The sequence below is a fragment of the Anser cygnoides genome, chromosome 1 (genome assembly GCF_040182565.1).
Source record: "Anser cygnoides isolate HZ-2024a breed goose chromosome 1, Taihu_goose_T2T_genome, whole genome shotgun sequence".
NCBI classification, from domain to species: domain Eukaryota; kingdom Metazoa; phylum Chordata; class Aves; order Anseriformes; family Anatidae; genus Anser; species Anser cygnoides.
In genome coordinates, this window is record NC_089873.1 from 190,133,577 (window position 1) to 190,159,963 (window position 26,387).

The window sequence follows — 26,387 nt, forward strand, 5'->3', positions numbered from 1 at the left end:
CCAGGGGCAGAGAGAGCCAGCACCGGAGCTGGCAGGGCGGGCTCCTGGCACATCCTCAGCTACATTTGCTCACGGGGAGGGCAACCCCGGGTCCCCGGGGGTTTCGAGCCCCCCATCGGCGTGCGGGGAGACCCTGGGGGAGCTCCCCCGGCGGCTGCCGTCGGGCGGGGAGAGGGCGTGCTGCCGGCGGAGGATGTGGGGCGGGGGCGAGGGGGTGTGAGAAGGGGCGGGATGGGGGTGCGCGGCGAGGGGTGGAGAAGTTATAAATCAGCGGGGCCGGGGCTGGCCGGGGATTGATGTCCGCGGGAGGTGAAGCTGGCAGCAGGGCGGACACTCCCTTTCCGCGGGCCGGGGCGGGCGGGGAGGGCTGTGGGGCCGCTGGATGCTGATCCCTCGCCTCGCCGTTATCTCCGCCACCGCGGGAGGAGCCCGGCACCGAGGAGAGCCCGTCGGAGCCCAGCCGGCTCCTCCGCCTCCGCCTCGCCGCCGCGGGCAGGGGAAGAGCCCTGCGTGGCCGCGGGCAGGACCATGCCCCGCCAGCCGCTCTCAGGGACCGTGCTGCTGGCAGCCGCCCTCCTGCTCGCAGGTAAGGCTCCGACGACCCCCGTTGTCCCCCCCCACACCCCTCTCCGGACGGCCACCGGCTCGCCGCGACGTGTCCCCCGCGGGGGTCGGAGGGCACCTGCCCCTGTCCCTGTCCCCCCACCCCGGGGAAGGGTCCCGAAGGAGATGCTGGCTGTTTGGAGAGACCCCCCTCCCAAATCCCAAGGCAACCCGGGGAGCAGCCGCTCCCCCGAGTCGAGTCCGAGCCGGTGCATCGCGGAAAGCAAACAAGACTCGGCTGCAGGGCAGGCTCCTTTCCAGCCCGCTTTGTTTCCGACAGTCAGCCTCTCCCAGTCCTGCCCGTTAGGCGGAAAAGGTGCCCGTTTCCTCTGCCAAAAACCCCACGGACCGCTGTCCCCCGACCCGGGGGCATCTCTCGGGGCCGTACCGCGGGCGGGATGGAGCCGCTCGCCGCGCCTGCATCCCGCAAGGCTGCGTGTGCCGGGATGGGTCCGCGCAAAGCTTTGCTTTTCCTCCTCGAGCTGTTTTTTTTTTTTTCAATTTTTATTTATTTTTTTCCTCCCCGAGTTGTTTTTCCTTTTCCTTTTTTCCTTTTTTTTTTTCTTTTTTATTTTCCCACTTTGAGAGAGGAGCCGGCCCCGAAGGGTCGGAGCGCCGCGATGGGAACCGTGTCCCCTTGCTTTGCCTCGCCGGTCACCTGGGAGCAAGGTTGCGTTAGGGTGGTCCCTCGGCACTTCGGGACAGCCCTCCGGGACCAGATCCGCGTCCCCACAACCTTTCCCCGCATGGGGTCCCCAGGTGCTCCCGGCTCTTCCGCGTGGGCTGCGCGCAGCATCTCCGCTCTCGGCCATGTGAGCAAATCCCGGGAGGGGGCGAGAAGGCAAAAACCCGAGCGGGTGGCCGTGGGCTGGGACTGCTGAGCCCCACTGAGCCCTGCTGAGCCCGTGGGAGCGACCCGGTGCCGTGCGGGGCCAGGCGCGCCCCCACGGGACGGAGCGCTCCCCGGGCGCTGCCGGTGCTGCCCAGGGGGGGAAGCTGGCGGGGCCGCGCCGCCGGGACATTTTCCGGCTCGGGAAGCGCTGATTCATCAACTTTGGTATAGATATATAGGTATTCTTCTTCTTCTTCGTCGTCGTCTTTATTATTATTTTTTTTTTCCTCAGGAAAGTGCCGATTTCCCCACATTATTTTTCTCTGCCAAGGAGGTTCCTGTGCCCTCCTTGGAGTAACACTGAAATAGACACAGGCATGGGACACCCACCCTGGCTACAGGAAATGTGGGTTCAAATCCTTGCCTGGCTTCCTTCACAGCTTGAGCTTGAACTTCAGTGTCCCTCTCCCACAAGGGCTCCCGCGGTGCCGAGCCGCGTTGGGGCACCGGCTTCCTCTTTCCTGTCGGAAAGGTTTCCCATTGTGCAAGCTGTGGCAAACCCACTGCCCTGGGAGAAGGTGGACTCCGTGATCTGAGCTGTACGAGACCCTGGTTCACCTTCCTGTTCCAGGGACTGTCAGGGGCATGAGCACGCTACGTTAAATCCAATGGGAAAAACCCGGCTTGGTTAGGGGAAAACCTTGGTGTTCTGGATGTTGGGCTGTGGGGACACACATCCTGGGGTCATGAGCTTCTCTGCTGTTCAGCTGAGTGCCTTTGCAACTGGTTTGCTAGAAACTTGTATTTCTTTCCTCCCTTGAAACTATGAGAGATTGAGCTCCAAGTCAGAATTCAGACTTTTCCAACCTCTTTGATTTTTTTTTCCTTTCTTTCTTTCCTTCTTTCTTTCTTTCTTGGATAGTAATCCTTGCACAGGTTTGGTTGGACATCACGTATTGGTTGGTCATGTTTCTTCTAATCCAGTAGCAAAACTCTCCACACTTGCATCTGCATGGAGCATTTCAAAGCTATCGGTGAAGTGGTGGGAGGTTCTGTGCTATGTGTCTTTCTATGTGCTTCTTCACATCTCATGTTCCTTCACTGCTTACCCGAAACTCTTACTGAGGCTGTTCAGCACTTCCCCTTTTAAGTGTTCTTGATGGACTACTCTTGTACTTCAGTCTGCGGGTGTCTGCTGAGCTTCCATTTACTGATAGGTACCAGAGAAGATTCACAAATGAGTCAGTGGTTCAGGAGTTACCACAGGGAGTTTCATAAGGAAGAGACAGAAAGAGATCTTTTAGCTTGTTTACGGCTATTTAGTAATTCAAATTTCCCCAAAGCAACATGCAAATTACAAAAAATTACAAAAAGAGTTCCCATTCGAGAAATGAGATATGCTTTGACATGGGAGTGTTGGGCACTTCAGCCCTCTGGTATTTCTATGCACCTTTGCGTTTTAGCTATCGGGGAAAGAACAATATTTTTTGTCTCTGTTTTTCATAGTTCTTGCATATGTTTCCTTTATAGTTTGTATATATGTACTCCACAAATTATATTGCACACATTTATGCTGAAGACTGGATATGTAATGGTCAACATAAAAACTTTGGTGCCTTATTTAGGTTTGATCTCCCAATTGCAGACTTTATATCACAACAGTTTCAATCACTAATGCTTGGGAGTGTGAAGGACTGGGTTTAAACCTCAAAAAGATCAGATTCTGCAGGCTGGATCAAGGATTATGTGTCCTCTTTTCCAGAAACTAGAGACAGATAAATCAGCTTTCTTTCCAGCTGTCAACACACTGGCAATACCTCACAATTAGTGGCTAGAAGATAAATAGAATCTATTACAATCTTATCTGTGGACGGTGCTATACAAACCTGAGTTATTCCAGTTGGAAGAAGATCATCAAAATCTCCAGCAAATGATGGACTTTTCAATTTCATGGTCAGCTGGAAAAAATGAAGGAAGAAATTCCAGGTCAAATCTAAACAGCGTTGAGGTTAATTTCTTACAATAACTAACCTGACTTCCCTGAAAATGCTGTTCAGATTGAAGTTCACATGTTAAGGTTTCTATCTGATTTGACTACTCAGCTGAAACAGCTGTGCAGATGCACAGCTACAGTGGTCTAATGTAGGATTAGGGCTAGAAATCTCAACAGAGTGCTGAAAAAATGGTTATTCCAATTATTCTGGATCTTCATGGAAATTGGGCTCCCTGAAAAATTTCAAACTACATTCATGTTAGGCAGAGGAGTTAGATGCTGTTGTATAACAGATTTTTAAAAAGATGCATGTACTGGCATGCTTTTTGGCATTACTAAAGAAAATCACTTACATCACTTACGAATGCCTTACCAGACAGGTGCTTTGCTCATAAACTCTAGAGAATTTTAGATTTCTTCCTCTTATAGTTGGTGTAATCTGGAGCAATTCCTTTGGGCTAAACTAGCACGTTCCAGCTTTATGGTTCATGCATGAGGAAATCCGGACTTGGCATGTGCCTTCACATGTGATCTTCACATCTAGAAGCACTCAATATATTTAAAACCTAAAAAAATCATTACTGGGGAGATTTGGAGATTTGTTTGGTTGTGGTTTGATGGTGCTTTTTTTGGATTTTTTTTTTTTTTTACATGTGAACAATAGCAAACAAGCTGAGCCTATTTTTGTCAGATGCTTCAAAGACTCAAACCAGTAGCCCTTCACACTGTGTGGGTGTATAGGAGAAAAGGAAATAGTCCAGATTTTCATGGCAGTTGCTGAGTCCTTACACTTTAATGTGGTTTGGAAACTTCAAGCACAAATGTTTATCAAGTTGCTAGTTTTTGTGTCCAACTGAGATTGGGAAAGGAAGAGGCTCAGCAGATGAAGGTTAAGGTTCGGTGTCTCAAAAATACGTATCCAGTGGGGCAGTGGTGGGGCTTTATCAGCAAAACTCCTCCTTTGAATCCCCTAAAAGTAGGGATTGAGGCTTCCTGTTGCAGCCCCAGAAGGCACGGAAAACCAGACTGCTGCAAGAGTAGCTTTGCTGCGAAGAATAGGATGCTCAGCCACCACGGCCACCTCTGCTCTTGGAGGCAAGCCTCTCCCCTTGGTGGGACACCTTCAAGCAGCAACCTACTCCCTTCAGGCGTGCTTCAACTTCTTGTCCTACTTCTCCCCCCCAGCAGCTTTTTTTTTCTTTTTTTTCTCTATCAATATTTGTAAGAGTGTGTGGAAACATTTCAGTGCATATTTGAGCATGAATTCCACCCGTGGACAGCACCAGCCTCTTTTTCCCTTGGTCCTTACGATGCATCCTTACTACACAGTCCTTCAAATGGGAAACAAGCTTCCCCAAGCACTCCTGGCTAGGAATGGCCTGACTTTTTATTCCACCATGTGGGAACTGCTTATCCTAGAGTTGGTTCAGGGATGGACAGGAAGGTGCCCACAGTTTTATCAAGATGCAGAAGTTCAGTTTCATTCCGCTGCGGCTGGAGGTCAGCACTGCAAAAGTCTCTGTGGTTATATCCTGCCTGTTGTGACTGACAGAACGAATTCATGCTGGAGCTAAGCAAAGTTGTAACAGATTGAGAAATACAAGAGTGTGGGAGAAAAGATTAGAAACTATATGTCAGAGGCACTCTTGCCTGAACCTTGAGCCCTGAACCATCAGGATGTACGGAGAACTTGGACTGGGACTGTAGATGACTACTTCTTCTGTTTTATGCCATGTTTGGTGATGTTTGGGCTTGTTGGCTTTTTTTTTTTCTTTTTTTTTTCTTTGGTGGCATGTTGGGTAGAGATATACCACTTTTTGATGTGCCACTAAAGAAGACGAGGAAGAGGATCTTGCTGATGATGCATCTGAATTGCTCAAGATGGAGATTGATTCTTGCACAACAGTTAACCAATATATTCATCATCTTTCCCAGAATTTGGTTTGGTTTCCATTAATGGAGAAGAAAATGGTTCATGCTCAGATGACATGATTTTACTGTCACTGCTGGTTTTCCGTCTAATCAACTCTACCAAATAGCAAAATAGTTTTGTCCATACCCATGGTGTTAAGTCACCCAAAGACAGTCCAGCATGATAAGATAGACATAGTTTTACGTTTGTGTGACTCCAATATTTCTCTAGATGGTAGAGATACTCTTCTAGCATCCACTGATCCATGACCCTAAGCCCTCTTATTAAAATCCCTTTTAAGTTTTATTCCCACCTTTGGAGCTATTGCCTTGAAACAAGGTGTTCTTTACCGCTCTAGCAGCTGGAGGATGAGGAAATGCTTAGGAAGAAGCTGTTTCCAGGATTTCAGTGGGTTGAAGATGCTGTGGCAAAGCAGAGCCGGGGACCCGTGAGCAGATGTCCTCTGCTCCTCGGAAGTTCCCTTGGGAAGCCCGTGTCCTGGGAACAGGACCCCCTGCTCAGTGCGTGGGGAGCAGCAAGGGATGAGCACAAGGGCGCTTTGTGAGAGGAATTCCACAATTTCACATAGCTCACTTAAGCGTCCTTCCTGTGGGATTCTTCTCTGCCATGGGATGAAGGAATTTGTTCCCTTTGTTCCCATTGTCATTCCTTCGTGGAAAAACCTCTTGTCAGAGTCACTGCGGACCAATGTTAACAGAGGCGTGAGAGCTGCCATCCCGGAACAGACAAGGGCTCTCTGTAGCTCCGTGTTGTGTCTCTGGTGGTGTCCAACATCTGGACTTCAGGGGAGATTCAAGAAACCTTGCAAGAAAAGTAGTTACCTCATAACATTCTCTAGAGATGATTTGTTTTGGAAGTGCGATCCAAAACCCACTATGACTTACTAAGAGACAGTAGGTCTCAGGGTCAAGGTAATAAATTAGAGTCTGACAAAATTTAGGTCTTGTCTATGTTTATGGAAAATGGATATACCATTGTGAGATTATATTGCATTACTTTATATAATATAGAGAATTTTCTTCTTTTCTTATGCTGGTAGAGTTTGGGGTGGAAACTTACTTTTCTTTGTTCTATGCAGCGCTGTAATTCACATTTGTCCTAATCTATAAGTACTAATGGTTATAATTTCTCAGTGTAAATTGAGCCATAGACATGCTTGCCAGAAACTTTCTGCATGTGTACCTACCATAAACTTTGTATTTTACATGACATTTAACTGTAATAAGGGTTTAGCCTCTTGACCCATTCATCAAGATGCACTTCTTGCATGCCAAAAAAGCCAAACATGGTCCAATTTTCTTCATTAGTGTTGTCCTCACCTTGGCTGGTTTAAAATCCACAAGCCCACCAAGGCCAAATGGAGCAGTGACCTGTTTCAGACAAGCTCTCAGGCTAGTCCTCAGGCCAGCCCTTGGCAAGATGGATGCCTTCTGTAATGAAGAAAGATGGAGGGTGCCCTCTGCATTAGCTATTTTCTCTTATTTTGTACTCTGTAACTCTGTTTTATAGGTTAAAGTAGGGTGGATGGAAAGTCAGTTTCAACTCTGTTTCTTTTTATTCTTTCTTGGAGCGTTATAGGACAGTTCAGCTGTAATGATGGAGCATAGGAAATAATAATTGGCAGCCTTGAGCAAAGTGGAAATCCTGCAGTTTGCTCTAAGTTTTATTTAATTTAGTTCTGAATTTATTCCTGTGTGCACAGCTTAATGAACAGTACAGTCCCAAATGGATTTGGTAGGCCTGTGCTGCTGGCTGAGCCGGCAGATTATTGGCAGCCAGGCAGTTTGTCTGCTCAGACTTCTATATGAATCAATCTTCATGTTCAATCCTATTTTATTGCTGAGTTTGTCTTGCCAGAGAATCTGCAACGAGTCTTAAGTATCAAGTTGGTAAAGAAATAGAATTTGGTCAAAAAAATTTACCCCCTTAGCTCCTAAACATAGGAATTAAAATAATTTCTGTGTGTGTTTTTAATACGCTTGCTTTGCCTTTATATCAGATCAGTACTTTCCTACCGCACTAGTTAATGGGATAAACTTTCCTCATAATGAAAGTATTGAACTGATGGTTACGCGCTGGTACCTCTCAAGGTGGAATTGGAGCAGAGGGGCAGGGAACACAGACAAGTGTCCGCACATGACAGATAGACCTGGTCGCCCACTGCACCTATTGTGGGTAGGGCCACACAGGATCCTGCATGCAGCATGGGCTTAGTCATGTGTGGAGTTGTGAAAACGTCCTCCCGGGTGAATTGCAGTGGCCAACCACACAGCTTCACCATCTGGTAGAGAGAGAACAGCTTCTCTTCCACAATGGCCTTAGCTGGTTTTCCAGCGTTGGTCCCATTGGGGGTTGTACTGGAGGCATTAGGTTATTCATTCAGATTCACACTTCCAATTTCATATGCTCAATGGGGAAAAATGTTTTTGACCGCAGATGACTTTACTTTGCTAATGACTTTCTCTTTACATAGCTAATGAAACAAGAACCTTTGCCATGCTACATGGTGGCAAAAGTGCTTATTTCAGATGCTAAGTGTCTAGATGTTATTAGATTGAATGGGTAAAAGATGAAACTAAGATTTTTATTTATTTATTTATTTTTCTCAGGTTCCCTGAATATTGAATTTTGAAATTGATTTTAACAGGCTTTGGTTTTAAAGTGCCCATGACCATGCACAACTGTCACCTGGTAACTTTAGCGCAGATGGGACACAAGGTTTTGGTGAGCTGGTGGAGCAGGTGCTTTCAAGCAGATATTGGGGCACAGTGCACTGAACTGCATCGTGTTGGCCATCTTTGTGGCTTTCCAGCTGCCTGGCTATGACAGGAAATGGTAGTGCTTTCAATAGGTTGTAACCAGAGTCACATTTATTTCAGATAACCAACTGTGGTTTCAGTCTTTTACATTTCTAGACCTAAATTTCTAAAAATCTAAATGAACAACTGAAATGAAAAGACTTTACCACAGGCATCTGTAAACACTAAGCTGAGCCTTACTTATCTAGGGTGAAATACCAGCAAAATATTTGGCAATTGAGTGGCAAATATTGGGGGAATATATGTTTGTTTATATTTACAGCTATTGGCCACATTGGCATGGTAGTGTGTGCTGCTCAGATGCACTGCTGACGTGCTATCAGAATTGTACTCGCTCTATTTTTAGGTACCCGGTGTTATGCTTCGCCTCTATAGCACCTAATCCTGTATCAGCGTGTTTACACATCTGTGCACAGTAAGTGCACACATGCAGTAAATAAACTCTTATCACTTGCTCTGAGATCCAGTACTGAGCGGGGAAGGACACTGGCTGAAAAACTGGACACACACATCTTTCTGTGCCTGTGAAGACATTTCTTGGTCAGTAATGTGTCCATTTGCCCTGCTGTCATTTTTAATTCCAGGGTATGGAGTCAGGGTCAGGGCATTTTAGCCTGCACAAGACTCTTCAAGTCTACAGTGATAAACCTTATGCTTTTCAGACTCTGTTACAATACTGTATCATAAAGGATCCCAGTTCTTTCATCCATTAATCTATACATTTTCTGGGCTGGATGTTACATCGCAGTGGTACTTTAAATTCTTAAATTATAGTTGAGATTCATCACTCTCAAGTATTCAATTCAGAAATCACTGGGTGTGTGTTGTGCAGAAAATCAGACGGGATAACTGGAATGTCCCTTCTGGTCCTGAAAGGGATGAATCAACAGATTGATGATTTTTATGAATCAGTGCATATTTTGTTAGTAAACAGCTTTTAACAACTTTCTTGATCTTGAAAGCACTGAGAACACATTTCAGTCACAGAGGAGGCATGTGGCAGTGATGGATCTGTTGAGAAGTGAGACAGCATGAACCATTTCTTCTGCCCACAGCGTGTTTCTCTTTGCCAGCACATGCAGAGCCTCTCTTTGCACCAGAGCAAGCAGGAAACAAGGACAAAGCCACTTATGGCCCATGGACCCATGTCTGTTAACCCTTCCAGGTCCCCATGGCCTCGGATTGCCCTGCAGAGTTCTGCTTGGACCAAAATAGTGGTTACATTTTGCTGCTTCAGATCATCAGCCTCCTCGGCTGGACAATTATCTTGTGTCACAGGCATACCTCCATGCTCCCTTGCAGATAATCTGTCCTGGTTTTTCTTCTGCCAACTGTAGGTGTGGCATTTGGATTTGCTTCAGAGACGTGCTGTGCACTTAGGTGTATGAAGGGCTGTGAGGCTTCCTTCAGAACGGAGGCCTCGATGGCACCTGAAAGACCTGCAGATGCTGCTCTGACCCTCAGGGTGGCTGATGGTTTGGCACTCTAAGTCTTCCCTGGATGCTGCTTCTCAGTGTAGGCAGTGGATACAGCGCTTTTACCTCTGTGTGCAGGAGCCAGAACCAGTCAATGCAGATGAGGTGGGGGATATTGATGCCATGGGGAGGGACAAGTAGCTTCTTCCCAGCTACCAGCAGTCACAGAAGTAGAAAGCTTCATTTTCTGGGGTGATGCTTTCTCCCTCTTGTCCTGTGGAAGGAACAGGCTGGACTTTCACATTTGGGGCAGGAAAATAATCTTTTTTTTTTTTTTTCCGGTCACTGCTGAAACTTTGATAGAATTCTGCCTGGAAACTTTCTTGCAATTCTTTCTTTCTAACCGCAACTATTGAAGCTGATGGGAATTTCAGTGTTGATTAAACTAGGAGGAAGTGTTGGTCAATACTTTTCCGTATGGTCAGATGTAAATTACAACTTTAAATAGCTCCTCGAAGTTCACCACAAGTTCATTTTTCTCCCTTTCTTCTTTTATTTTTTTTTTCTTTTAATAGAGTGATATGGCATAATGATGTTTTAAAAAAAAAAAAAGTTGTATTTAACCATAAAATGGCCTAAAGTACCTTTAGAAGAGATGGTAATACAATATCTCACAAAGAACCCTGAAATAAAGAGAACTACCATTATCTCTAATTTTACAAAATGGAGTAAACCTATTCTCTGCATATGAGGTTAGCTGGTGGCTGTATTCTGCTTAAGGTGCTTCAGATCAGTCAGCTGGTTTTCACTGGGACACAATGAAGGTCAACCCTCTGGGTGACTACCATGCTCCTAACCATTTTGGCCAGACCCTGTGGTTGCTTATTAGTTGCACACGTGTGGGTGTCACCATTCCCTTCAATGAGATGACTCACAAGGAAGTGCTCAGAAACAAGAGTAAAGTCCTGGGCTGCATTTGAACCAAATGACCCACATTTTAAAGAGCAGAGAGAGGTGAAGACCCTATTAAGAAATCATGTGCATTCCCTTTCTACTTCGAGACTGTCCTATACAAAAGACATTTTTGCTGAATGTGCTTGAAAGAAGGAAATCATATTTGTTGGTAAAAATTACAAAGGATCAGTTATGTTTAACAAGCTTCAACACACGTGCAACCTCAACAGTGACCGAAACAATTACTTCTTGATGGATAACTTTATTGCCCACAGATGGCACTTTAAACACAGAAGGTCAGACTCCTTGTATACACTGAAGTTGCAAAGATAAACTGATCATTCTCCTTAACATCTCGTAGTGCAGGGGAAAAAAATCAGTCAACATATTCAGGATATCTGGAGTGGCTGGAAAATCACTTAGCCTCAAATTATGAAAAAGAAGTTAAAGACCACCAAACGTGTTAACCTCAAGGCAGTTTCTAATAACTTGTAATGTAGTATTTGTCTTTAAATTAAGACATAGAGCTAGATTTTGGGTTTACTTTCTTTAGACAAGGGTAGCAGAAATTTTAAGTTTTAAAAGGAAATTCAAAAGAAGAAGCTGGAAAAATCAGAACAGAGGTAACAATTCAGAACATGGGCCTGATTTTGAGTTCAGCAGATCTATCCCTTTAAGAGAAATCAAGGTTTAGTGGAAGGTACATCATATATGCATGGTTACTTGGTTATCTGCTGAAATGAACTCACACATCATACTGGGAAAATATATACAGGTTCATTTATTTTATTTATTTATTTTTTTTAATTACTTGTAATCAGTGGTTTTGGTTAACAAATAATTAAAATTTGTTTACTTAATTCAGGAAAAACACTGCCTTTTTTTGCAAGACAGAAAATAATTAAAGAAAGTTTGCTCTTTTGTTCCTTAGCAAATTACAGGTTATTCCCTCTACTTTCTGAAAATATTATTTTTCCTTCCTTCATTTTATATAGACTAACTTCTGCAGTCTAAATTGATGTTTGCTTATTAATTAACTTCTGCAGTCTAAATTGATGTTTGCTTATTAATTAAGCAAGCCTATTGTCTGCCTTTCACATGTATCTAATAAGCCTTCCGAAACAAATAGAATATGCAAAAAAATATCACCCCTTCCCCTATGGGAGGAGATTCCTCAGTTATCAGGATTAATTAGTTCTCTTGTTATCACACAAAAAGAAGTTGCACCCCCCAATGTAGGTCAGTGTGAGGGTAGGTTGCTGATGGTCGCCTAGTGACAGGCATAATGATAAGTGAACATGTCCTATTGAGCCATGACCCTTCAGAAAAGACAGTGTCAAGTAAAATGCCCGGAGAAGACTCAGAGAAGGTATAACCCACTTCTAAATATTGACAGTAGGAATTTCCTTGCTATTCTCCTTTCTTTTTCTTTTCTGGTAAGCATGTCAAACTCCATTGCATTTGTACTGTGCATCAGTTTTGTAGCATTTAAAAATTTAAGGAAGCTAATTACCCATGAATAGATAGGATGTCAAATAAAGCTATTTTACTTCAGACCTAGCATCTTTGCTGGTAAAAATACTGTCCAGCAGACTTGCAAAAGAACCAATATTGGCCAGAAATAAGATCTTTTACTTTGGATTTTTGTCAGTGGAAAACTAAATGAATGAACGTATAACAAATCTGATATGTCATCCCAAAAGCACCGATGCTAGGTCTTGAATATTAATATGATTAAATACTGGAGTTGTGTCTAAAATGTGCTCTAAATCCATGGTGAAACTCCAGCTTATATCAATGGGAGCAAAGTTAGACAAACACTAAACACTCCTTACGATCCCACCCATAATATTTACAAATACTGTGGTGTCTTTTAGGTACACGTAATACGTGTAAAAAGGCAAAAGCTTCAATATTTATCCAGCATATCTTGCTTTCTTTTTTGCCTACAGGATGGGGGTGAAAAGATTTTTTTTTTCTTTTCATTCGATTTTAATAACTCTAAGGCAGGTCTTCTGACATGCACACTACCAGGCTCTCTTGTTCTATATGTTTAATTTAAGACTCATCTTGAGATTTTCACGTGGATGTCTTATATTAACATAGAGTTACCAAGAGAGAAGTCTGTAACCTTTATAATGTTTTCTTGCCCTTCACCTTTGGCAGACTTTGGACACAACAGCAGCCCATATTCCCAGGGCTGGTCTTCTGCTCCCAGCATGTCTCAGGCATGGTCATGCTGGTGTCTGGCTGACTTTGCTCCTGGGCAGGGTGCTGCTGGTGGTGTTGAGCAAAGCTGAGCACTCAGCTCAGAGATTCTCAGCCTCCAATGACAGGATGACAAGAGAAGTATAAAGGAAATGCAGGAATGTGGTAGTTTCATGTCGGATAGCTTAGTTGGAGGGCACTGACAAACACTGTCAACCAAAGAGCCTGAAGCTGCCTGAGCTCTTGTAACGTCTTATCTCAAGTTCCCAGTGTTTACCTTTAGGGACATTATTACAGAACTGAAACTCAGTAGGCTCATAGACCGTATACATCTACAAGAGACCATCCCCTAAAAGCACAATGCGCTGTTTGGCAGACACAACGCTTCAGAGTTGAGATCCTTAAATGGTAGGTGAGAAAAACATATGCTTGGAATATATCACATAACAAATTGTTCTTCAAAGATTTGCTGTCTTTTTTTCTCCCCTGTTAGCAGCAGGAAGAATATATAATTTCTAGTTAAAAGTATGATTGTCTAGACAAATCACAGAGGAAGTCTGTGTATTTGTACAGTATCACCATTCAGTTTCTGGTAATATTTGTGGTGAAGTTCAAAGAATCGCTTTGTTCTGAAAACTTGTTTTGCTCTTGCTTGAAGCCTGTTCAAGTGAGCTATAACTTAGTTTGCATCTGTTTAAGTGTACGCTTTAAATCTTCTTTTGTACAAGCATGGATGTTAGTACATACAGGAGCAGCATGACAGCCACAGCCACAGTAGGAAATACTTACTGACAAATGGAGCACAGCTGACGCTTCCAAAAAAGTTAAGTAAGAGCAGATGAGGGCCGCGCTTCCTTACCTTTTGTACCAAGTCTTCGTAGTTTTAGCATCTCTCTCCAAAAATGTAGACTTGGCTTCTAGGCCTTTCTTGGACTGAACAAGTTCACATCTCAGGACAAAGTTTTGACATTCAGCAGTAGACGTATCTTCAGATATGTCCTCAGATGCATATACTGCTGGGTGAAAGCTGCTGAATTTGGAGTAACTAATTGACCTGGGAAAGTTTATACACTCAAAATTTAGTTGCTCGCTTCAGCCAGAGGTGGTGTCTCAAAGTTCCTTCTACAGTCAATGAAAGAGAGAGGCCTTTCCAGAGGTGATTCATAGCAGCCACGCAAGGATTAGCGATGTCTTCTGTGTTTGGTACATACAGCTGTTCATATTCAGCTGTGGTAGGGATCTCTTAGAAGTGCTTATAATAGCTAAACTCAAACTGTGTTTGACTGTGTTGTAGGGGAAAATCCGCAGTACTCTTGTTTACACGATGCTGCTTCTCTCATATGTTGACAATGAAATACTTTCTCTTGGAGTAAAATGATCTGGGGCACTCCCTGATCTTCTCTCACAATACTCAAATCTTCACAAATTGCATATGGGGTTCAGATTTAGACTTAAACTGGTTTTTAATGTTTCAAAACATTTTCTTGTTATGTTCCTCACTTCTGGAACACTTTGCTGTTGGTGCGAGGTCAGTGGGATCAAGGACTGTTTCTTCTCTAAGGCATGCCTTTCTGTCTGCTTGACACAAAAGCTTTTCTGGCCATAGCCCGTTATGGTGCAAAGATAAGACATTATGCTTTCCTAGCACTTGCTGGTTTAATGCAAGGAAAGGTCCTGTGGTCCTTTAGACTTCTGACCATGATGCTTTTTCATAGACTTCCTAAAAATTGCCTTCACATCACTTGTGATAAACCTGCCTCAATGTTTCAAACACCCTAACCCACCCCGCATTATACTGGGTACCCAGGGTGTCACCCATCACACCAGAATGGTCTGGTCATGACTGGGGCCTTGTTGGCCCCAATAAGCAATGGGTCTGATCTGGAGGGTGCCTTGAACTTTTACTTAAAATTTACTGCAGAGCTGTCCAGTTGCCTTTTGGCACCACTTTACCATAGGGAATCCTGAAGCTAATGAGCAACTGTAGGTAACAGTGCTTTGGTCAGGAAGGGAAGGTCCTGAATCCACTTTGCCTCCTTCCAAAGCAGTTCCAGCTTTGCAGTGAGTTTTATGAGTGAGAGTTCTGTATCTCAGAGATCAATATGTGGCTCTTGCTGTGATTGTGTCTGACTTTTGCCCTTCCCATTCAAGCGGCTGCCATGGTAGTGCTTCCTAAGGAAATGCAGCAGCAGTGCTGCAGGACACACTTCCCTGTCTAGGTGTGCAGCCACAAGGTCCTGAGCTTCATGGTACACTCAGCGAACAACTTGAGACCAATGTTGTTGACCAAAACTTGCATAGCTTCCATTTCTTCTTTCTTTCCTGAGTAATTCTCATTAGAAAGGATGTCAGTCCTGAGTCAGGACAGCAGGATTTCGTCCAGAGAAAAGGTGTATGTGTGGTGAGGGGGGGGGCACGCCTTTGCTTTGTTTTCTCCTTCCAGTATAACATCATAAATGTGAGCAGATTGGGAGCTGGATGATTCGTCATTGTTAATGACTTTCTTCTTTGTTTTTCTAGGATCTAGTTCAGGATCAAAATTAAAAGTTCCTGAGCTGAGCATAAATGGCACACAGCATGTTGTTCAAGCAGGCCAGACTTTAAATCTCACATGCAGGTAACCAGCTGAGCTGGCTTCTGATAATTTGGCTGGGAATTCATACACCTGATACTTTTTTTTTTTTTTGTAACTGAAATTAGAAAAAAATGAAAGCTTATGTTGTGGGGAAAGGTGGGGAGTGAACTTCAATGGCAATTGTTTAGTAGTTCTTTGTTGTTTCTGTTGTTGTTTTTGGAAAACAAGATAAAAGAGAGCCCCAGAAATAGCCTGATATAATAAAAAAGAAAGCTTGGGAACTGGAGCTATATAATTGCAGCCCAACATAATTGTTTCTGCTTCCTTATCTGTATTTGCAGGGGGGAAATGGTTCATTCATGGTCTTTGCCTGAAACTCTAAGTAAGGACAGCAAAAGGCTGAAAGTAATTAAGTATGCCTGTGGAAGGAATGGGAAGCAGTCCTGCAGCAGTCTGACCTTGAGCAGAACTCAAGCAAGTGACACTGGAAACTATAGCTGCAAATACCCAACAAGTGCAGCGAAAAAGAAGAAGGAATCTACGGTCTACGTATTTATTAATGGTAAGATCGTGTTTTTTAACAGTTCTTGGTACTTTCATTTCAGTACAGCAAAATGGATAAAAATGAACATCAGCTGTGGTTAAATACAGGGTTTTGAATGATATTTTCATCCTTGGAAAATGTTATGATAATTTACCAATTTATGTATAAAACCTGCTTTCTCAGAGCTTCCAAATGCAAATGCTAGTGTTTTCTCTGTTACAAAAAAAAATGAAGAAGGAAAAAGACCAAATCCAGCCAGCCCCCCGGAGTAACTAGAACTCCACATAGAAGTAGACTAGAAGTGACTTTGTGTAATGGATATTATAGAAATCATATTTTAATCCAGCGATGACTAATGAAAACCATTTTTCTGGTGCAACGTCCACTTCAACCTGTCTGTATAAGACTGTACATCTCCAGACAGCTGACGGACACCAAAACAGTCTTGCTAGATCACTGATTTTCTCATGCTGTAGAAAATTAATATTTGTATGCAAGTCACATTCATAAAAGTACTCTGCAGTTCATGTTACACCAATTGTAAAAATCTAGAATAATTGGATTCAATCCAAATACAGAATTGTGTTCAGCAAACAAGTATTGTGCAATATATGGGAAATGCTGGAATTAGGTCAGTTAGGCTATAACAGAAATTACTTTCTGATCCTGTTTTCTTCCAGGATATCAATCAGATTCTTCTCAAAACAGCTCAATAGAAACAATAATAAAGGGAGAAATTATAAACCCTTTAGGTTTTTCATTCAATTTTGTATTATAGCTTTTCTTGATTTTTACAGCAGAAAGTTAATAGGTTACTGTGAGGTATCAGGATTCACAGATTTTGGAAGCCTGTGTTAGAGAGAATGTGCAACTGGAACTTTTCCAAATGATGTGTCTGCTGCTTCTAACGAGTTCTCATCAGAGTGAATTAGCCTTTGTTTTCATTCTGTGACACAAAGAGTGGGACTGGTGCTATGGAAAAACAGAATGAAGTGGACCTTTCACTGTGGTGACAGAAAATAAGATAGCTCACCCATTATTTGTGTTGCCTTACTGAGAATTATTGAACAATTCATGCTGTTCATCCAGCTTTGCTTCATCTGGAATACGCCACAGAGTATTTTCCTCACCCAGCTATTTACCTGTAATCCTCTGGATATCCAACTACTGGTGCATCCAAGGAAGCGTGATGAAAGTAGCAGGTTATTAACTTAGCAATCAACATTCACCACTGCCTAGGAAAAATTACCATGTGCTTGGATGACTTTTTTTGAGTTTCCCATCCTGGGACCTTCTTAAACCTATCATCTTGGACCACATCTTTAGTTGAGATCTACCCACAGTCCTCTCTGTTCACCACACGAGAAGAGCAAGGATGATAGTGACCTTGACCGAGAACCTCTCTGCTAAACCTTCTGTAGGATATATTATATGAGATTCCTTCATGTTCCCTTGGTCTCTTTCCCGTTTGAAGTGCTAATTTTTCTGGATCCTGAATTATTGCAAATGGAAGACACAATCAGTCCTCCTAACTCTTCACTGTTTCCTGAGCTGTACGTGTCTTCTTTGCACCTGACAGATAGCCTTAATCAGATAAATGTGAATCGGCTAATCTGCCTAATTCACATGTCAGAAAAGAAGCAAGTCATTAGAGAATAGTTTTTGGTCAACCCCTACCTTCCCCCAAATCAGTTAAAGATAAGGTAAAGTGCCTGAGTGCCTTAGTTACGTTGATTTTTCAAGGACAGTTATTAAATGTTGATGTTGGTGTTGAAATAGGCTTAGACCGTGTTTTTCATCCTACTTTACTTGCCAAAAAGGGATAATCCTGTATTAAGCTTAGACATCTTCAGCTTCTTAATTTTCAGAATTCGACAATCTTTTTGTTTGAAAGCCAAATTCTTAACAGTTAAATGTTGATTGTGTCCTACTAAGGACATATAAAAGTATGGTAATCTACTGATGACAAGGGAGGCTGTGATGTAGCTGCTCATATATGGACAGTTGAAAGTGTCACTCTGTCCCAAGATGAGGAAAGGTGTATTGGTCCTTCAAAATTTTACAACTTCAGGAAGAAATGTTGAGTAGATTGAAAAGAAACAAGATTCAGAGTATTGAAACTCATACTTTCCAATGCTAGTGCTACACTGATCAGAAAGAAAATACATAAGGAATCTCTTAAAACAAGTTAATGTTTCTGTGAACACACAGGAATTTGATTACCTGGTTTGAGTGGGGTGAAAATGAGAAAAGAAAATGCTCTGTCAAGACTAACTTTCTTGAGTTTAGTTTTATCTTAGAGGGATTTGTGGGTGCTTAGGAAATAAACATTTGTAAAATTTGAATCCCTCCCAGTTTTGTATTGTTTCCTGTAGCAGGACGTTGTGTCAGTCCATTTCCCATATTAGCTGCATGTGGATCACCAAGGTGCCTGTTTCCCATGTCTTAGTATGCTGCAGATGAGAACAAATAGTTACTATTTACAAACACAGAATCCAAATCAGGAAAGCTGATATTGTTTGTACAGGAAGTCATCACTTATTGTTTCAAAAATGATATTCATTTCCGTAATTAGAGTGATACTGAAAATGAACTAGATAAAATTAATTAAATAAATAAAGAATTAATAAACCTAGTAAGTCCTTTGGTTTTGAAATGAGAGCATGCTATTGTAGAAGATGAGCTTCTACAGGTAAAAATAAGATGCAAGATGATGAGAAGGAGACTGCAAATCTCAAGGTCCCCTGGACGATTTAAAACATTTCTGAAATGTGGAGTTTGGGTGCTCAAGAACTTGCAGGCTGGTGACTTTTCTTTCAGGAGCTAGTCCTGACACCACCCTTCTTTCAGCTGGAGAGGTCACTACTGAGTTGCACAGGGGAGTGAGTGTGCAGTGTGCCCTGCAGCAACTCTTGACCACACACAGCTCAGGAATTGAGACATCAAGCGAGGGAAATGAATTCTCTCAAGAGCCTTGGACTTTGCTCTAAGAAAACTGATGTCCTGACTTCCACCATGAGCCATGGGAAAAATCTGAGATGAAGCATATGCCTCTTTGCCAATTTATCCACTGTCGCAGACCCAGAACTGTTTTGTTACACAATTGCAGCCTGGAAGTTAAATGGAAAGATTTGTAATGAATAGTGACTGCATACATTGGAGTAAGACAGAGGGAATTTTCTGCTTGGAGAGAGATCATTATGGAATAAAGACATTTAAGAAACACCAGATTATCAGCAGGCTATTTTGAAACCTACACAGACTTCCCTAGGGACAGTCCTAAGGCTTTTCTTTCTGTCTGCCTTTGTTCCGGTAGCTCCAAGACACTCTTTTCCAGTTGCTGGAGCTCATTCATTTTCTTTCTTCTTCAAGAATGTGCAGGCCTCTTCATTCTCTACTCTCATCTCTTTCTTCCTTTGCCTTTGATCACCTGTTCCCATGGTACAACAGAGAAAAGCAAATAAGTTCAATTACATTAATATAGCAAGCTTAGATTTTTGTGGGAATTTAAACAAATTTTTATTCAAGTTTAAACATTGCTATTTCCTGTGATGAAGATAGCTTTCAGCTATTAATATACAAGAACAATGTTTTAGTTCTTCTGCAGCAGAGAATTTTTCTCTAAATGAAGTTGTACTTGACTTTAGGTATTAGCCCATTGCTTAGCCGCAGTTCTCCTTCTCCTTGTCTCTCCTCACACTCCCATGGTGCCTATCATCTGACCACACACTTTTCATTGTAAAGTGATACATTTACTGGTATTTCAAATGATCACCATTTAAAACATTCTGTTTTAAAAACAGACCTCTGTGCTAAGTCAGTTGTCTGTTCTCTTTCCGTACTTAACAGAGAGAAAAAAGTAACTTTTTTCTCCAAAAAGAAAATGTCTCTAAATGTCATTTCTCCAAAATGACAGCCCAAAATGAAGGGCTTTATCATCACTGAATGCTTCAAAATGTAAGCTTTTGAAATGCCAAAACATCCGGGGATTCAAGTGCACTTTCAAACTCTAGAGTTGTATCCAGCAAGTGCTAGAAGTATGATGTCTCCTTGGGAGGTCCAGTTGTTGACAGCTAGCTGTATCCAGCCCCTGAACTGACATAGATTTAAAGTCTAGCTTGAATAGACTGACTCCTGAAACACCAAAGGTACCATTTTGCAGAACAGGGAGGGCATTAAAAGAGTTACCTGAAAGGGTCTCTAAGATCTAAGAAGCTTCAAAGTCAAATGAAATCTGATTAAAACACTAGGAAGACAAAATATGTGGAAAGCTAACAGTAAAGGAGAATTTTTTCTTCTTTTTCCTTTTTCTTCTTCTTCTTCAGACGTAATGTACCAACAGATGAACCTGACAAGGTCTAGGAAACTCTTTCTCTTGTGCCTTTTCCCTGCCTTTGTTTTTGGCACAGTTCTAACCTATGAGCAGTGCTTTTTTGGCTTACACTCTCAAAGTCATTGGTATGATAGCACTTCTATTATGAAAAGGAAACTAGTTGGAATTAAACTATGTTACAGCTGTATCAAGTATGTGGACACATTTTTAGTGTCTAATGAGGTTCCTGTTAAAAAACAGAGCCCTCTAAGAGCCTTTGACGTAAATCACCTATAATTGCTGTACTTTCGAGTAGTGTCATTGCATGTACATGGACTTCACATCGCACTTCACTGTGTTGGGCAGAGCATGCATGGAAGCTTTGGCAGCATCAAAGGCTGCACACTCAGCTCTCTGAGGTCCTGTTTCCTCCTGTTTCCTCACCAAGCCTTATAGCTGCCACTGTAATGGAAATACATTTCCAAGATGACCCATCCTGAAGGAGGGATACAGCCAAAAAAGTGTTTCTAATGACTGTTAGCCTTTCTAGAGATAACTTTCTGAACATAGGAATTACTGCACTGTGAATTTCCTGGTTAAAGTATTTTTTCTTAAGAGCTTTAACCACTTTTTAAATGTGTGATGGACCTACATCAATGATAGCATAGTGTAACTAGCCTCAAAGGAAAACAAACAAACCCTGCCTAGAAATCATTGTACAATTATGCTAGCAATGCTTTGTCTCTGAATGTGCTCCAGTTATAAAGTATTCCCCTCCTTTTTATTTTTTTTTTGCCTGAATTCTGCATTTATTAATTTATAGCTCTTGTTTTCCTTCAAGATTTAGAAATCATTTGTATTCAGAGAGTATTATTTTACAGGCTAAGAAGAGGGAAGAGTGGAAAAGCCCTTATTGCAGAAAGATGTTGTGCTTCCATGCATGCAAAATGGGATTTTATTTCTTAATGAACATAGACATCTACGTGTGAAAAGGTTGAATAGGTGCCTTTCCTAGGGCTTGATTCATCTCACCATCAAACAGATGTCTAAACCAGGTCAGATGAATCCCATGCCAGAAAACCCCTGCTCTCCAGTATCTACACTGTTTGGCCACATAGCTCAGAGAAGGATGTATGTGTTTCAGATGTGTGAGGTGACATCCACTCTCAGTGTGCAAAGCTCTCCTTGAGTAACTTTTGAACAAGCCTATTAATTTAGCCAGGATAACAGCAATTAGTCAGGGTGAATCCCTGGAAAGGGAAGGGGAATTTGGCAATTGGCCCATTAGGCTTAGCAAAGTTCATGTCTGTACTTTAGTGCATATGCATGGGGGAAAAGACTGTTTGGGCTCTTTTAGCGTGAAAAAAAAAAAAAAGTTAATGATAAGCCACGTGTAAGTATAGGTATTTTGGAAGAGCTTTTTAGGACAAATTTGCAGAGATTTCAAGAAGCTCACACTCCCCTGCAGATATGTTTCTTCCTGCAGATGTATAAGTACTCTGACTTACATAGTTCAAGTTATAAAAAAAAAAAAAAAAAAAGGCAAGAACAGTAGCTGAAGAGTGCAGAAAAAAAGCATGAGGCTCCCCATCTTTTCTGAATCTGACATTTCAGTGTTGGCTTATTAGTTGTTTGTGCAAAACCCATAAATAGCCTAGACAGGTTACTGATACCAGACATAATATTGCTTGTGTTAAGTCTCTTATCAAGTTTGTATCTGGCTGCCAACCAGCTTAATAAAAAGCTGCTATTTACGTTCTTTAACAATATAGCAAGTGACCTTCGGATTTTCTGATTTCTTGACTTCTCTTTGTGGTTTCATGTTGATTGTAAGTGAGAGATATTGTAAGGAACACAGTCAAACCAGCACACAGTCATTAATTCCAGGCACAATTAAAAATATTCTAAAGTGACTTTTAAAGCAACCTTTGGCATACGCAAACATTTTGGCAATCCCTCTTTCACCTCCTTACCCTTGCAAGCAGCTCTGAAACAAAACAAATAAATGAACAAAACCAAAAAAAGGAAGGTCAGCTCACTTAGGTCTTGTATTCCAAATCCTGATGAAACTGAATGTGTGACTTGGATGTGGTCTTCAAGACTGGTCAATCTACCATGTTCCTCTTATAGGTAGAGCTTTCTGAACACAAATGTGTGTGAAGCTGGCTCAGAGACTGCTGGGGTGGGAGGTTAGGTCATCCTAGCTGTTCTCCCAGCCAGCTGGTCAAGGAAGGCTGGCATTTACCTCCCCTCAGGAAGGAATTGGGAGGAAATGTAGCAGCAGCCACTGCCAATGGCTATGATGGGAGGGAAAGAGGAAAAAAGAAGCAAAGAGTGTTGTTATTTGAGGGGCAGAAGGATTCCACTTTGTTGGCATACCCTGCCCTGGTGCTGCTGTGGGTTCAGCTTGAACAGATCCTGGTCTTGAAGCACCGAAAATATCCACGTAAGGCCATTAAGGCAGAAGGAGAATAAAATCAAAGGGAATCAGGAAAAGCCTCCACACTCATTATGAAAACAAAACTGTGCTAGGAAACATGATGCGTATTCCTTTTAATCAAAAGCAGGAAGACATTTGGAGCACTTGGGGCCATCAATTGCCCTCCGGTCCGTGGCGGAAGTCCCCGGTGATGTCAATGGGAGCTCTGCACGCGAATCATGGGGGCATGGAGTCAGCCCTTGGTGTCCTGGTGCCTTGGCATGCCATGGCAGGGAACGTAGCAAGGAAGGCTGTCGCCGAGATTTGAAGCCTACCAAGAGGAGCTGGGGCATTTTGTCGACTTTTATGCAGCACTTCATTGACTCCTCCAGGCGCAAATGCTAATTTCCATTGAAGAAGAAGGAAAAAAAAAAAAAGCCTAAGCGTGGTGTTTTGTGCTCGTTTCCTGTCCCTGCCTTCGGATGGACAGGAATCCTGCAAGGTCTGAGCTGCACAGCCCCCGTGGCCTCGTTGTTGGCATCAGTCAGTGGTGACACTCTGTCTGCAGACAGCACCGGTAATCTCCAGAGCAGCTCTTCCTCGCACTTGTAATGATCTCGAGATTATAATACAGGAAACTACTTTGCAAAGCTTGCTGGTTTTGGGCAGGAGCTCTTAATTTTGTGACAAAGACGAACAAGTCTTCGGGGAGTTGTAAATCCGTTTGTCTGGTGATGTTAAGGGGCAGGTCACCTCTTCCACGGCTGCAGCCCCTGAAAAACAAAAAAGGTTCTTTTCGCCATGCTACAAACAGGTTCTTTCTTGGTCTTTCCTTGAATCATATGGCAAAGGAAATGTTAGCCTAACAAGTCCTTAGGGTATTTTTTATTACATGCGCATCCTCTATTACTCATAAGTTCCTTTTGCGATCTCGGTGGACATTTAACACCTATTATTAAGTAAAACATTGTGATAGTCTTTCATTTCAGAAAATTTGTGTAACAAATTCATTAAGCCTCTTTAGGAACACTTTTTTAGTACATTTTTGTATATTTAAGATATTTGTCCTTAGGATTCTCCTCAGTATAAATTAGGGTGGAATTTGCTTCTCTTCCTGTTTTATGTCTCAAACAAAAATATTTTTGCATATAATAAAAAAGATCTTAAGGGCAGAACAGTTTTATGACACTGGGAAGTGCAGATCATACTTCTGAAGGAGAAACGAAAGCAATGTATTTAAAGAACCACTTGAGTGAACATAGGTCAACGTGCAGAATTCTGGGACCAGAACTTTAGCAAAACATTACAATTTAAGGTTTTGTAAAGGGTCAATTCTTGCTAGCTTTACTTCTTTCTTTTCCAAGAAAGATTTCCATTGTTACTTGTAAGATTTTTGACTCAGTGAAAATAATAGGATTTGCCTGAAAAAACATTGGGGCTGTAGATAAGCATGGAATTGAGATCTAAATGTTCCACTTTTTCAAGAGTTAAAAGCCAGACCTTATGTGAATTTGGAGGTAGCCTATCTGAACTGTGAGTCAAACCAAACCTCCAGATCTCAACACCTGCAAAGAAGATTTGGAGCCTGAGTCAGTGGCTTGAGCCCCTCTTTGTTAACTGGTTCAAACAATAGCAGCAGCAATGTTCCTTGTTCCCAGCGCAAGCTATTTATGACAATGCCCTTTGTTAAAGAGATTGTTCAAGGGACGGTAAATTACTCTGCCAAGCTTTAGTTATTGAGTCGAACAGAATGAATGTTTTCCTGGCATTTTCATTTACCTTGTCACTTACAAAAGAGACATATAGGTATTGTGATAGTAGGAAGGAGAAGAATAGTTAACTCTTGCTAGTCCCTTTTCTGAGAGTACGTGGTTGAAAATATGGCTGAATAATCATAGTAGAGTCCTTCTCCTGGTGAAGTCAACATATATTTTTTTCCCATCGATTTCCTTGTTGAAGGCAGGAACATGCCTTGTGTAAGGGTTTCCTGATAAGAGAATTTCAGCTCATATCCCATAACTACTTCTCCTGAAATGTCCTGAAAATAAAACCACATCTCCCAGCAGTAGAGGTGATGCTGTAATGAGAAAAAGGTACTTGAACTGCCCTGGATTTTAAAGGAGGTACCAAACTCCTGCTTTTGGTATTCTACTGAAGTTGTTTAGATGAAAGTAAACAAAGGAATAATTTGAGGATGATTTCTAGCTTTCATTATAAATAGGCTTGATCAGTGAAGCTGTATGCATCATTCCAATTCACACACACTCTTGAAAAATTTCAGAAATTAACCTTTTCTTTTTCTTTTCCTGCAGATACAGGCAATCCATTTGTAGAGATGAACAGTGATATACCTAAAATAATACACATGACTGTGGGAAGAGAGATGATCATTCCATGCAGAGTCACAGCACCAAACATTGCTGTCACTTTAAAAAAGGTACTGCGATCCGAGAATACTCTGAAGGTGTTATTGCTATTATGGATGTTGCTTCTTTGTTTTTGTTTGGTTTTGTTTACAGCTATTGTGGTGATTTTGGAACATTTAAACCATTTAGTTGTTTTTAAATGAGGTTCCTAGGTGTCAGTGTGTTTAAAAATATTTCAACCTTGGAAGCTTCATGTCTTACACTGGATTTGAATTTTCTAAAGAAATTTAAGCTTTACATATCATTTCATTAAAGTTTTATCTTTATTAAAGTTTAACTTCTCAAGAGAAAGTTTTCTGAAACCCAGGAGGGAATTTCTTTTTAGGAGAAGAGATTTGCTCCCACTTCTTCCCCTGTTCTTCCTCCCCTTTCCTTTCCCCCTGTTCTCTGGGATAGGCTGGAGATGTGCTGGGGCTGCACAAGGCATTTCTTCAAGACTTTGCCTGTTACCCCTCCCTTCAGCAACTTTGCTGCCTACTTTTCCATACAAATGCACTTATCAGACAGGGGATGGCTTCTCTTTGTAGGGCAACTTGTGTAGAGTTTGAGATGGTGTGAGCAGTTACAGAAAATCTAGATATTTTTCATGTTTTGGGAACATTTTTCATGTTTTCATTTCTTTCCGAAGTTGCTTGAGATTTACTTGGAGAGTTAACTGACCTTCATGTATGTAGTAAAGTACCTTGCGCCAAGTCAGAGAGGTGCTTCTCTTTTAAAGTTGCTTTGTTTGGCTTAAAAGTTAGGCAGAGGTGCCAGTGATGTTTTGTTTCTAACAGAAACAAACAGAAATCTGTGCATAGTAACATAAATGTTCAGCTTTGATATAAGGAAGAGATTTTTTTTTTCTATAGAATAGCATGCAATTGCCAAACAATATCATTTTGCAATGCTTATCCAGATCAATAAAAGACTTTGATTCTTCTTTGACCATAGAGATTTACACCAGCCATGGATTTGGTCATGTGTTTGAACTTGACATGGAGGTTTAACAATTTTACCCAGCCTTTGTTAACATTGTGTTTTGCTAACATTGATACTGATTATATCTCTGTTTCCAGCTGTTAAATCACATGGAAGCAAGCTAAATGCAGAGAGAGGAAAGTAATCTGACCTAAGAAATGTATCTGCATGTATATACACAAACACACAATTTTCTAGCAAGAACTGTATCAGAGATGGATGATGCACAAGATTCTGTGGCTATAGAATCAAAAGTAAATGAGGCTTGGCTTTTTATAAGGTGCAGGATGTAAAGCAAGAACTTATCTGGACATTGTAGTGTTGCATCTGAAATCTCAGCATGTTCAATTCCTAAATGAGAAAATTCCCATCAGCGTTCTCTCTTATGAAATAA

The 26,387-nt window shown here is 42.0% G+C and overlaps 1 protein-coding gene across 2 annotated transcripts in view; it reads left to right on the forward strand.

Moving 5' to 3' along the window:
* The first annotated feature begins 277 nt into the window (after positions 1 to 277).
* The window catches only part of FLT1 (fms related receptor tyrosine kinase 1), a 107,617-nt gene continuing 81,507 nt past the window's right edge, over positions 278 to 26,387 (forward strand). Inside the window, exons 1-4 of one of the 2 annotated variants that reach the window (XM_013189366.3) lie at positions 278 to 586; positions 15,278 to 15,374; positions 15,674 to 15,894; positions 24,920 to 25,044. In XM_013189366.3, coding sequence (XP_013044820.3) covers positions 529 to 586; positions 15,278 to 15,374; positions 15,674 to 15,894; positions 24,920 to 25,044 — 501 coding nt within the window. In that variant the 5' untranslated portion in view covers positions 278 to 528. The remainder of the gene's footprint in view (positions 587 to 15,277; positions 15,375 to 15,673; positions 15,895 to 24,919; positions 25,045 to 26,387) is intronic. The other variant, XM_048072841.2, reaches the window with a different exon arrangement.